Source organism: Nicotiana sylvestris, chromosome 8 (assembly GCF_000393655.2).
Source record: "Nicotiana sylvestris chromosome 8, ASM39365v2, whole genome shotgun sequence".
Taxonomy (NCBI): domain Eukaryota; kingdom Viridiplantae; phylum Streptophyta; class Magnoliopsida; order Solanales; family Solanaceae; genus Nicotiana; species Nicotiana sylvestris.
Window position 1 is genome coordinate 20,779,363 of NC_091064.1, and position 13,398 is coordinate 20,792,760.

The 13,398-nt window shown below is 36.3% G+C and overlaps 1 protein-coding gene across 3 annotated transcripts; it reads left to right on the plus strand.

Moving 5' to 3' along the window:
• The first annotated feature begins 7,865 nt into the window (after nucleotides 1–7,865).
• LOC104245712 (N6-mAMP deaminase) lies at nucleotides 7,866–13,044 on the plus strand. 3 transcript variants are annotated; one of them, XM_009801366.2, is made up of 12 exons: nucleotides 7,866–8,086; nucleotides 9,724–9,794; nucleotides 9,903–9,994; nucleotides 10,089–10,148; nucleotides 11,071–11,313; nucleotides 11,406–11,482; nucleotides 11,589–11,658; nucleotides 11,749–11,862; nucleotides 12,216–12,282; nucleotides 12,468–12,572; nucleotides 12,651–12,718; nucleotides 12,799–13,044. In XM_009801366.2, exons 1-12 carry the CDS (start codon nucleotides 8,010–8,012, stop codon nucleotides 12,862–12,864), a joined length of 1,110 nt encoding a protein of 369 aa, XP_009799668.1. In that variant the 5' UTR covers nucleotides 7,866–8,009; the 3' UTR covers nucleotides 12,865–13,044. The 3 variants fall into 3 exon arrangements, with proteins under 3 accessions (XP_009799668.1, XP_009799670.1, XP_009799669.1); XM_009801368.2 differs by lacking the exon at nucleotides 12,651–12,718 and having other exon boundaries at nucleotides 12,719–13,044; XM_009801367.2 differs by having other exon boundaries at nucleotides 12,651–12,995.
• Nucleotides 13,045–13,398: the final 354 nt, after the last annotated feature.

Consider the following 13,398-nt stretch of genomic DNA (forward strand, 5'->3'; position numbering starts at 1 on the left):
TTCAATTGCATGTTTAAAACCTATTTGTGTTATACGGCGTGGTACTATCTTATCCTCGAGTCTCATTTGTGTGAGAACTCTGGGGTGGATAATACACGCGCTGCTCCTGTTGTCTACCATGATTCTTTTTACATCGGTATATAAAATTCGTAAAGTAATGACAAGAGCATCGATGATCTTCGGAAAGGTCAAACCGTGGGTATCTGACTTATTGAAGATGATACTGTCTTCGAGGTCATCATACCATTCATGGGTGATCGACCACTTTAATTTGTGTGTGGTGGTGAACTTCACATGGTTGATTGTTGCTTCATCACCTTCGCCAATGATTATTTGGATGGTGCGGGCGAGGGAGGGTGGCTTTGGGAAACCTTGATGTGGTTCTCGTCCGCGGGCGAAATTGGCTCTCCCTCGATCGCTCATCAACTCTTTTAAATGTCCTTGGTGGAGCATGTTCTCTATTTCTTGTCGTAGGGCTATGTAATCCTCGGTCTTGTGGCCTCGTTCCTGATGGAACTCGTAGTGGGCATTCGAATTTCTGGAATTTGATTCCGACTTCATATTTTGTGGCCATTTCACCTTGGGACCGAGCTTCTCTAGGGCGTAAACTATTTCTGAAGGAGAAACACAAAAATTGTGCGTCGATAAAAGTGGAGGCATACCTCTTTCATTTCGATGAGTTCCCGTTTGTAGCCTGGATGCCCCTTCGGCTTGGCGGGGAGGTAGTGGGATGGTCGCTTTGATGTACGGTTGGTGTCTTTCTCGATTGAGGCATGGACCTACGTGATCTCTTCGGTTGTCATTCCAACGATCTTTCCTTGATTCCATTTGGACTGTCGTTAGCCGTTGGGTTGGACCATTGAGGTCATCTTCATCAACTCTCACCTCGGCACAGTAACCGTTGTGAATTTCTTCCCAAGTGGTGGGATGGTATTTTAGGAGTCTGCTTAATAATTTTCTGGTCGCCCTTGACCCGTTCCTGTTTAGCCCGTTTTGAAAGGCCGTTACCGCCAACCTTCTGACATGTTTGGCAGGTTCATTCTTAGTCTATTGAACCAGGCAAAGAAGTCCCTAAGTCCTTCGTCAGGCGATTGTTTGACGACGAATATGCCATTCACTCTGGCTTCTACTTTCTTAGCCCCAGCATGGGCGGTGACGAACTTGTCGACCATTTCCTCGAGCGTCATTATGGAACGTGCTGGTAATTGTGAGTACCATGTTAATCCCCCCTCCCCCATTAGGGTTTTGCCGAACTTCTTCAGCAGCACCGATGATACCTGTTCTTTTGAGAGGTCGTTGCCTTTTACCGCCGTGACGTAATGAATGATATGGTCTTCAAGGTCCGTTGTGTCATCGTATATTTTCAGATATGGTGGCATTTTGAAGGTTTTGGGTATGGCATGTGGGGCTACCTCCTCGCTATATGGCTGTTCCACGAACCAGCCAACGTCCCATTTTGGCAGGAGTTTTCGGGCGCCCGGTATCTTATCAACCCTTTCTTGGTGCTCCCTCATTTGGTCGCGGAGCGCTTTATTCTCATTCTCCATTTTTTCCATTTTCTTCAGAATAGCTGCGAGGGTGTCTTTACCTGCATCAGCAACGGTGTGAGTGTTACCTGTTGGGGGAGGAGCGTGTTGCTCATTGATGGTTATTGGGGTGTCAACTAGCGCGGTGTTCCTACTCGCCCCTTGAACGCGTTTGTCTAGTATACTGCTTAGGGTACTTGTCAGCCACGCCTCCAATAACTTTTTTACTGCGGCTGGCACTTCTTCCGTCATGGACTTGGAGGCTCCCTTCTCATGTGAAATGGTTACACTCCCATGAGGAGGAGGTGAGTCACTTTGCCTGGGTGAGGCGCTCGGTGTCACATCCTCCTCGTCTTCCCTGTGTGCCTCGTTGATGATGCCTACGAGGTTAGTAGTGACACCCATCACTACTTTCAATATTTCCTCTCCTTTTCCTACCATTATTAGCTTGTGCAAACAAGAAAAAAAGGAGGGGGTTGTTGTTTTTTTTAGATCTAGAAGAAACTAAACTTTTTAACTAGGAACTCCCCATAGACAGCACCAAATTGTTTGACCAAAAAGTTTTAAGCCCTTTTTATTAAACCAATTTAATAAATAGACGAGGGGTGAATTCAAGTTAAAAGTAATAAATCCCAAACCTAAAGTTCAACAACTCGAATTGTACCGGACCGTGTTCAAGTTAACAAATGCCAAGTTAATCCTCAATGACTGTTAATAAATATGAGAATGAAAACATGCAATAAATGTGACAAATGGCATTAAATGTAATAAGAAGGAATTTGTCATCCAAATGTTGGATGAGATTGATGATTCTTTCTTCTGACTAAAACGTGTGATAGTAGACAATGGAAGTGAACAATGTGCTCTCAGATCTTGTGAATAAAAGAGGAATATTTTTTAATGGAATCAAACAGAGGACACAAGACAAGCCTTTTTGTATATTCTTGATAGTCAACTCTTTACAAGATGTTCTCTCATAAAAGTCCCGGGGGCTTTTTGTTCCCTCTCTCCTCTTATTTATAAGAGATATTTGTAGAAAACCCTAAAAAGTACAATTGGGGGAATATTTAATGGAATATTCCTATTCATAATCCTAGGAATATTCTAACCGTTGTTGTTGTTTGTTCTCTACTCGACCTTGGCGCTGGTCTCTCTCTCTCTGGGCGACTCCTCGCCACTGGACCGTGCTTGGTTTCGACCTCGGCCTTCGCTCGTCCATTTTCATTCACTAAATTTGACCTAATTTTGACCCATACACGGTTGAAGGTTATGTGAAGAAGGTGGATCAAATTTATTTTGTCAGATAATTTAGGTCAAGGGGAAAAATTGTTAGGTGTTGTCCTAATTTTCTTACCATAATTGGTTTTCCTATCTCGTGAAGGAAAGGACAACAGATTTACCATACTTGGGTTTTTCTTTGAAGGATTGAAATACCCCGAAGAACAATATAGGCACAAGCAAAAAATTCAGCAAAAGCTATATAGAAGAAATTTATTAAACTGGGGAGAGAAAGTGGTAGGAGGTTTTTTTACAACTCATAAACTCTTGAATCTCTCTACATCGTAGCTATCTCTCCACAATAGAAAATATGTAGTAGCACCCCTATTTATAATATTACAAAACTAGATTTCACTAGAATCTAGAAACCCTATTCCAATATGAACTTGGTAAACAAATCCTAACTAAGACATGAATTAAATAAACTAGTAATTAATACAAAATCCTAGACGTCTTAGGAATACTAATTAATCTTGGTTTAATTTCCAACAGCCTCCCTTAAACCAAGATCTTCAAACTTGAGCATGACATGACTAATATCAAATCTTGTAGAAGTCAAATACCGTAGGATCTTCACCAATTTCCTAAAATATGTAGCATCGACAAAATCATGGGTGCCATCTTTAGTCAATTTCAAATTCTCTTCAATATTGCTCATGCATGATTTGGTTTTACCAATGGTAAATTCCTTCAAATTATCATCAATATAATTTTCCTTTACTTTATAATCATCTACTTCTCCAACTGCTTCGCGGGTGGTCTTGTACACCCAATCAACTCCAATTTCCGATTTTATAGGTTGTAGAATAATGTCATTAACGAATAGTTCGTCATGCTCCTTGAGACATGCGATCTCGAACAATGGCATAAATTTATTTCATCTTCAATATCTATAATCATGTGTTGTAGTTCTGGATCCCAACCTATTTGCCCCAATCTTGTGCAGATTATCAGAGACTTTCTCTTGATGAACCATCTTGCTTTTTTCGTTAATAGGTTCATCTTCAATACTATCAAATAACTTTTCAAGTGAAACACCAACCTCTTTTGGACGAACGTTCCTTGCAACCACATCTTCCTTTTTAACTACTGTAGAAATTTTTGGCAGATCAATTTGAATATTATTTGACTTTCCTTTGCATTCAATAGAATATCTATCACAATAAAAATTACGTGTACCTTCTCTTCTTTTCTCCCCTGTTTCTGAATTTTGGCATTCTTGATTTATTTCGGCATCTTTGATGTGTCTTTTTTTTTTTTTGTTGATAATCCTTTTCTTGTGATGCCTCCACCAATGTCTCATGTTTTTTGTTGATTCAGTGATCTTTCATATGTCACCAATTCACCTTCTAAACAAGTCCGAGAGTGCTAAGATCTTGGTAGCCTCAAGAATAACTTTATTGTTGCTAAACTTTAAACTTAAAGATTGCAATATTTTTTCAACAATTTTAACTTTTTTCAATACTTCTCCATTAGTCTCTAAACCATTGACTATTTCTTCAATTCTTGTAAACAATTCTTTAATAGACTCTGTTGGTCTCATATGAGCCAACTCAAATTGACTTCTAAACTCTTGCAGTTTTTCCTTTTTTATGTCAGCAACTTTTCGATATGACTTCACCAAGATTGTCCAAGCCTTCTTTGATGACTTTGATGCAAATATCTCTTATATACATGCAATTCGACCTTAATAGCGAGATAGTACCGTGCCTTATAATCTAAATATCTCTTTTTCTCCAATTGCGTAACTGCAACACCCGTCAACATTGTACCTTCTTGGGGTTCCTCAAATCCTTCATCAATGGTGGACCATAATTCAATATCCTTAATAAAATTGTTCATCTGTTAATACCATATTTCAAAATTGCTTTTGTCATCAAACACAAAAACGGGACAATTAGGTAATAGAGTATCCATTTTATTTTGGATCTCCCACCGACTTTGACAAAATCTCACACAGGCTCTGATACCAATTTGAAGGATTGAAATACCCCGAAGGACTATTTAGGGACAAGCAAAAAATTCAGCAAAAGTTATATAGAAGAAATTTATTAAACTAGGGAGAGAAAGTGGTAGGAGGCTTTTCACAACTCATAAACTCTTGAATCTCTCTACATCGTAGCTACCTCTCTACAATAGAAAATATGTAATAGCACCCCTATTTATAATACTATAAAATTAGATTTAACTAGAATCTAGAAAACCTATTCCAATATGAACTTGGTAAACAAATCCTAACTAGACATGAATTAAATAAACAAGTACTCCCTCTGGTTCACAATAAGTGACCAATTTGCTTTTTCATTTTGGTTCAAAATAAGTGTCCAGTTATGTAATCAAGAAAGAATTCAATTTGTTTTTATAAAATAACCCCTATGTACATAGCCCTAAAAAGTTTTCTTACTCCTCACATTAAATGTTTAATTAGGGGTAGTTTAGTCATAGTAGGTATTTTTGTATAGAATTTAGTATTTTCTTAAGGGCGTGCTAAAAGCAAATTGGTCACTTATTGTGAATCGGAGGGAGTAATTAATACCAAATCCTAGACGTCTTAGGAATACTAATTAATCTTGATTTAATTTCCAACGCTCATATCTAAAACGAGGAATCTAAAACGACATTCCAAAATTTTCAGATCCGAAAGGAACTTTTTCGGCCAAAACAATTCAGATTGTTGTAACCTTAGTAAGTTCAGATCGAAGGTTTCCACGAAAAGCCAAAAACCTTTGTAACCATGAGTATCCTTTATAAGTTGCAGATCTCTTTTTTCTACTCTCAGCTTGCAGAAAAATTCCTATTACGTTCGTCAGACTACAATAGGTCATGAGGAATAGAAGAAGGGGTGAGTGGAGAAGATGATTATATCGATGGAGATAGAATGATGTGAACTATAAAAAATTAAAAGAAACATTTGCCGGAAAGTTTTTCTAGCAAAAACTATTTATTTTCCGGAAAGAATAATGAGGAGTTTGTTTTTTGGACCATTTCACGCTCCTGGAAAACGTAAGGAACACTTGACTTGCGGTGTCAGTTTTTTGTGTCTAAATAGCACATATGAGATGTAGTTGGGGTGTTTAAATGGAACGGACTTTAAGGTACAATGTCTAAGTAAAAAGTGTGAACAACTTTAAGGAGTTGTCGATGTAACTGTGTATTTAATTGAAAACGGTTCATGTATCTATGCACCACCCTTCACAACGTGTGACAAGTTTAGGACATGCCAAATCTCAAAAGAGCATTTACTTGAGCGTGCAGTTGGGGAGGCCAAAAAGTCAGCTGCCATTACTTTCAAGTAGAGGAAAACAACTCAGTGAAAATGAGAAGAATGAAAGGGATTGTTCAGTCGATGAAATAATGGAAAATAAACTTTTGAAGAATAGTAAGTTTTGTTGGAGAAATGAAATGAGAGAAAATGGAAGACAGGGATAACGAAGAAAGAAATTTCTTTAATTTCCATTATTTGGTTTGGTAAGGAGAGAATGAGAAGAATCTCAATGGGGAGCGGTCCTCCTTTAATAATGTAATGCGGTGCGAATTCTAATTAGTTGGGACACCAAAACACCAAAGCGGACTCTGTCCTGCTATCGTTAGGATCCCCGATAAACGGATAGAGTCTATGTCAAACCTCGTACCACTATTAGAGGCGGACTTGTTTGTAACAATGAGAGGTCATCAGATTCCGTAAGTTTAAGAATCTATATATACAGAGAGAGAGTCTATGCCAAACCTCGTACCACTACTAGAGGCGGGCTTGCTTGTAACAATGAGAGGTCATCAGATTCCGTAAGTTTAAGAATATATATATATATATATATATATATATGTATGTATATCTTATAAATGATTATAATAAATAATTTGGAACCCTGAACACTAAAAATCTTTAGGAGACAATTGTAAAATAAAATAAAATAATGCTTTCGCTGCTCGATGGATAGAATTATTCACAAAAAAGAAAAAAAGTTAAGTGGGATAGTAAGGATTCTATATTTTTTTTTAATTTCTTGTTTCCTCTCTTATGAGCTACATCAAACCAAATAAGATAATAGAAACTTTATGTTTTCGTTCTTTTCCCTTGTCTTTCTTTAAGTTACCAAACGAGAGGCGTGTGCAATGAATAAGCCATAGATTTATCGAAATCCAATAACAACATATTAAAATAATTTATTAAATAATATAAATAATAAATTTTAAGCTCAATAAATCTACTTGATTGTACTACCTCCGTTTTAATTGATGTGAATATATTTCCTTAGGATTACTGAGGACATGGCCCTTGACAGGGAATTATGGAGGTCGAGCATTAATGTTGTAGGTTAGGGGAAAGTTGTGAATATTTCTACAGCGCAATAGAGTGAGACTAGCTAGTTAGGAGTTCGACTAAGAATGTCATTGGTCGTCTTTTGATGCAGGGTTTTACCTGCTAGTTTTACTATACCAGCCATCTATTTCGTATTTCGTATTTCGTATTCTGTATTTTATATCTCTTATATTGCTGTTATTTTATTATGCACTTTTATGGTACTAATATATCGGCTCCAGTTGCTTTTTTGAGCCGAGGGTCTCCTGGAAACAGCCTCTCTACCCTTTGGGGTAGGGGTAAGGTCTGCGTACATATTACCCTCCCCAGACGCCACTTGTGGGATTTATATTGGGTCGTTGTTGTTGTTGTTGTTGTCAAAAAGAATGATTTCTTTCCTTATTTGAAAACAATTTACCTTTATACAATGATTTATAGCCACACAAAATATATGTGCCTTATTTTACACCACAAGTTCAAAAGTCTTCTCTCTTTTTTTAAACTCTGTGCCCAGTCAAATGGATTCAAATGAATAGAAATGGGGAGTAGTAAATTAGAATCTCGAAAGTATAACATTCAAAATCCTCTCTCCCTATTTCTGCCCTTTATTCACTTTTCGTCTGGAACCAGAATTTTTTCCAAAAAAGGTCATACGTGGCAAAATGAGTATGACCTTTTTCTTAAAATAAAAAAAAAAGATTGGTGTTTTATTTTTTGTGTTCCTTTATGATATCACATAATTGAGCAGAATCTTTTCTTCTGCATCACTTTGTATTTATCTGCAAGAGTATCCAGCCCTGATCCAAATGCAATTCTTGTAAACTCCACCATTTTATTCACTTAGAATTTTGCTAGTCTAAAAAAGATAGACGACCTAATCAAAATTCACAAACAGTGGCTCAGAGATGGATTGGTGGGTGTCAATGCCAAAAATTGAACTACATGCTCACCTTAATGGCTCTATCAGAGACTCCACTTTGCTGTATGTTACTCTCTTTCTTGATATGATTCTTGAAAAATATAATCAAATATTTATGTCTGTTGATTTCTTGGGAACAATTGTTTAAACAGATATTCCTATCTGTTGACTTCTTCTTGGAACAAATAAAAAAAGAAAAAAAAAAGTGGTTCTTGGGTGGTGTTCTTGTTTTGTCCCCCATCTTTCTGGGGTGAAGTTAAAAGTTTTTTTTTCTTCAAAAAAAAGTAGTAAGGCCATTTGTGTTGTGTTTGCTTGCATTTTGAGTTATGTGTATGCTGCTGGGAGCAGAGGATACTACTAAAAAAGGGAGGAAAAATTGTATTAAGTTAGAATTGATCCTTATTCTTCTTGGTAAATAATTCAGACCCTCAAACCAAGTGCACTATTCACCTTCTTAGGATATGGTGCCAACAGTTAATGTTATGAAAATATGTATATAAAATATCTAATGTTGCAAAGAGACCATCGGTTAAAACCCTAAAAATATATCATAAGCGTAGGAATAGGTTTAATCTGATCCCACACTAGAGTTAAGTACCTCAAGTTTGTAAAAGTGGGTCACATCTAGTTCATGGCTAACCACAACAATAACAACATACCAGTATAGCTAACCCACAATGACTAAAAGAAAAACCTCTATGCTTAACTAGAAGTCAATGATGGAGCTAGGAATTCATACAAGGTGATTAAAAAATATACTAGGATGTCACAACTAGAATTTGAACCTGTGATCCAAAAAAGAAAAAGAAGAAGAAGAAGAAGAAACCCCTTTGCCTTTACACTAGGAATTATGTCAAGGGATTCAGTGAAACATTCGATTTTGCCCTATTTGTGAAGAATAATTTTCCGCCATATTGAATTTAATTAAATCGTGTTGCTCCACCTAGCTAAAAGCAATAGGAAGAAAAGTTTCACAAGTATTCTGATCATAATTGGCAATAGGCTGTTGTTGAGACAACACTCTATCAAAATGTGGAAAGTAGGAACCTCTATTCATCAACATAGTGTACATATTTTTCTTTAACAAGGTGTTAATATAACCTTCTATTGTTTAGGACTCTCTTTTTGTTAACTTTTTTGTTCAAGGGGCATTCCATACAATGAGTTTTTGCTGTTAGTCTTTCTAGATTCTATTAGCCACGAACTATAAGTGATCTGCTTTTGCAAATAGAAGGATCAAGTTAAAATCAACCCCTATATCAACCGTTTTGGTTATTTTCTCTTGCTGGGATATATAATCTTAATCTTTCAGAGCCAGTTTGGTTGCTTGAGTTGGAGAATTATTCTCCTCATTAAGTTCAGCATAACCAATACTTTGTTTAGTTTTTAGCATATACAACGTTTGGTCACAATTTTGCATTTTCTTATAAATAATACTCGCATAAGTTATCTTTTTATTGTTTTATGCGGGTTAAAATGTGAAATAAAAATACGTGTATTAGACTAATTAAAGGAAACAATGCCTTTAAAGTAAGTGGTTCTTGTATAACATTATTACCACATAAACAATCCATACATTACTAATCCTTGTATTTCTATTCCTTGTCGTTCCCTTGCTTTAAATTCTGTTTTAGCATTTGGTCTTGGTTTAGTCGTATATGCTAAAAAAATTCTATGTTGGTCTATTATTTATTTTTCAGGGAACTTGCTAGAGAATTGGGTGACAAGGGTCTCGTAAGTTTCCCTGATGTGGAGCATGTTATTGTAAAACGTAAGCCAATTTTAATCTTGTGCTTTTAATAAGAATATTTATCTCCTTTTCTTAATTCTTTTTTTGGTATCTTGAAACTTTCCTTGACCTTTCCTCTATGTGATTCAGATGATCGTTCCCTTTCTGAAGTCTTCAAATTGTTTGATTTGATTCACATTCTTACAACTGACCATGAAACTGTAACCAGAATTACTAAAGAGGTACTCTGTTAGTGCAGTAGTCCAAACTTTATTTCATTCTAATGCATGTTGCAGTTATTTGATTCTTTTTTGTTTTCATATTCATCAAAAATAGGTAATTGAAGATTTTGCTGCTGAAAATGTTGTATACTTGGAGCTAAGGACAACTCCAAAGGTACTTGGAATTTAACATCAGTTTGATTGATAGGTTCCTAATTTATACCATTATTGTGCTTGTATTTACAATAAGACAAAAACTACTCCCTCCGTTCCAATTTATGTGAACCTTTTTAAGTGAGCACGAAGTTTAAGAAAGAAATGGAGACTTCTAAAATTTGTGGTCTTAAACAAGTCATAATATTTGTGTAGCTATAATTCTTTTGAAATTTGTGGTGTTAAATATGCCATAATATTTGTGTGGCTATAAAAGCTTCTCATTAAGGGTAGAATTTTAAGTTAGATTATTTTCAAATTTAAAAAGGGATCATTCTTTTTGGAACATGCCAAAAAAGAAATAGGTTCACATAAACTGGAAGGAGGGAGTACTTGTGTAATATTGACATGAGATGAGTTTAAATGGTGTAATGTGGTCATGAAAGATTCGTAATATAGCTGACTCCAACTTGTTTGAGATTGATTGTATAGTAGTAGTAGTAGTAGTAGTAGTTGTTGGTGTTGTTTATTTAAAGTGAATTAATTGGGAGGACAGTGACAAGTCAGCTGTCAGCTGGAGTGTACTTGCCATTTGAAGATTGAAACTATAATTAGCAAGCATAGCACGGTAGAATTAAGTGAACCAGATGCTTGACATGTCGTTTTTCTGTTAGCTTCACGTGGCTCATTACCACTAGTTTCTGGAAATGACTGTTAAAAGAATATATAAACGGGAAATATGGATGCAAATGCATCTTTACATATTTGATCCGGTGTATCCTGTTCCTACTTTTAAGGAAATTGGTTTGCTGAAAAAGGTGTTAAGTTCAATTAGTTCACAACTGCAAAAGGCTTCTTCACATATTACTGTTCAAGTTCGTTCATAAGATACAATTCTGATATTTATAGATCTTATTTTATATATATGTCTTTTCTGAATGCAGAAGAATGTTTCCAAAGGGATGAACAAGAGATCATACATAGAAGCAGTTTTGGAGGGTTTAAGAGCTGTTACTATGGTCGAGGTTGATTTTTTAAGTGAACCTAGTATTGATTCTCAAGCGAATGGCGGTATTTATGCTCGGAGTGATGGTTATGCTAGCAATGGAACAGAAAAAAAGAAAATATTTGTCAGACTTCTACTTAGTATTGATCGTCGTGAATCCACTGAAGCTGCAATGGAAACAGTATGTTTCTGTATCTGATGCATAAAGATGTTAAAGGTTTATATATGTTACTTAAAGTCCTAGGCTTGATAAGTTCTTTGTGGTTGGTGAAGGTTAAGCTTGCGCTGGAAATGAGACATCAGGGGGTAGTGGGTATTGACCTATCCGGCAATCCTATCATTGGTGAATGGTACTATTTTGCTTGGAAAAGATTTTTCTATTGCATACTAATCTTGCCTTGCATTGACGATATAGCCTATAAAGCTTTGAATTTCTGGATACGTTTTTCTTTGTAGGCTAACCTTTCTGCCTGCTTTAGAGTTTGCTAAAGAGCAAGGACTTCTGATAACCCTTCACTGTGGCGAGGTGCATCTGGCTTCGCTAGTTTGTCCAGCTTTTGTCAGTATCATTACTATAATCTTTCTGACTGGTTTATTTGGTACTTAGTGCTTTTAGGTACCCAATCCTGTGGAAATCCACGCGATGCTACATTTTCTCCCCGCAAGAATTGGCCATGCTTGTTGCTTTGGAGAGGAAGAATGGGCAAAGCTAAAATCCTTAAAGATACCGGTTAGAAATTTTGCATGTGTTCCCTTCTTCTTCTTTTTTTTTTCTTTTTTTTTTTCCTCTAGGACATGTTGATACAATGAAGTGACACATATCAATGATTGAGCAAATTATTTGACCAAATTTCCTTCTCCTCTCTAGAATGAAATGTATGCGAGTTCAAATTTCTCCTCCTTTTATATCCTTGTGTATTTGCTGAGTTAAGAATGCTGCTAATCGTTTCCATCTACAATACCACCATGATAATCAAGATGCAGAATTTTTTGGCCATGCCATATTTTGATGTTTTGACTAAAGTTCTATTGGCCTACTGATCCTTCTAGTTTTATCACATTTGGCGTTTTATCTCGTTGTAGGTTGAAATTTGCTTGACTTCAAATATCAGGACTGAAACAATATCTTCTCTGGATATTCATCACTTTGGTGAGGTTTCTGATACTCTCTAGACTGTGTTTTGTGTTGTATCTAAATCTAAGAAAAAGCAGAAATGTACACCTTCAGTCCACTGTCCTGTTATTACGTATGAACTTTGAGACAGTTGTTTCTTTACTTATGATATTAACTACTATTTAAATCAAGTACATAACCCTTAGCTTTGACTTGCACAGCTGATTTATATAATAGTGGACATCCAATTGTCCTATGCACTGACGATTCAGGGGTGTTCTCGACCAGCGTATCTGGCGAGTACAGCCTTGCTGCTTCTGCTTTTGGTATGTATTATTTACTGCCAATATACCTTGTCGGCTTTTAGATTAAGCTCTCTCTAACTTTTGTTTTACATTTTAAAGGTATACAAAATAGAGAGATGTTCCAGCTAGCTAGGAGTGCCATTAATTTTATTTTTGCTGGTGATAAGGTAAAACAGGAGCTGGAACAATTATTTGATTTAGCTGCAAAGAGCCTAGAGTTCTGATGAGAGATGTATCACATGAACAGGAATCGTTTTCAGTTTTCATTTTAATTGTTATTGGACTGAACGGGGGCTTAAGTGAAGCGACATAGAAAGTGATGATTCATATAGCCGGTCCAACTTGCTTGGGATTGAGGCGTTGTGTCACTTGTGTCTTCTGTAATTTTCTTTGGCAACTCCTGAAGACTTCCAAATATGCAAGTCTGTGCTGTATTTGGTATTACTTCTTGTTGTGTTTGAGCTTGATATTAACTGGGATTAATTTTCTCTTAGTGCGCGAGCAAAACCTCATAATGGTAGCTGAAAGTTGGGAACCTACATATAAAGTGTAGTATAATGTCGTGAGGCATTTTGAAGAAATCATGCACGCTTGGTTTACTTATTTTTCGGGACGTAATGAACGGCAATGAACTTCTAAACTAGCAACCAAAAAAGTTGGTCTTCTGCAAATGCATTTTGTAGTGGGTGATTGACAAAAATGATCCTATATGTGGCCGATCTTTAAATATTTGCCTCCGTTTTTACATGTATTTAGAAAAAGGACTTTCAGACCCACTCGCATTTATTGCTCGTCATGGATTCTCTATCGGATTGGTAGATTTATGCTATATTTACTGTATCTATAT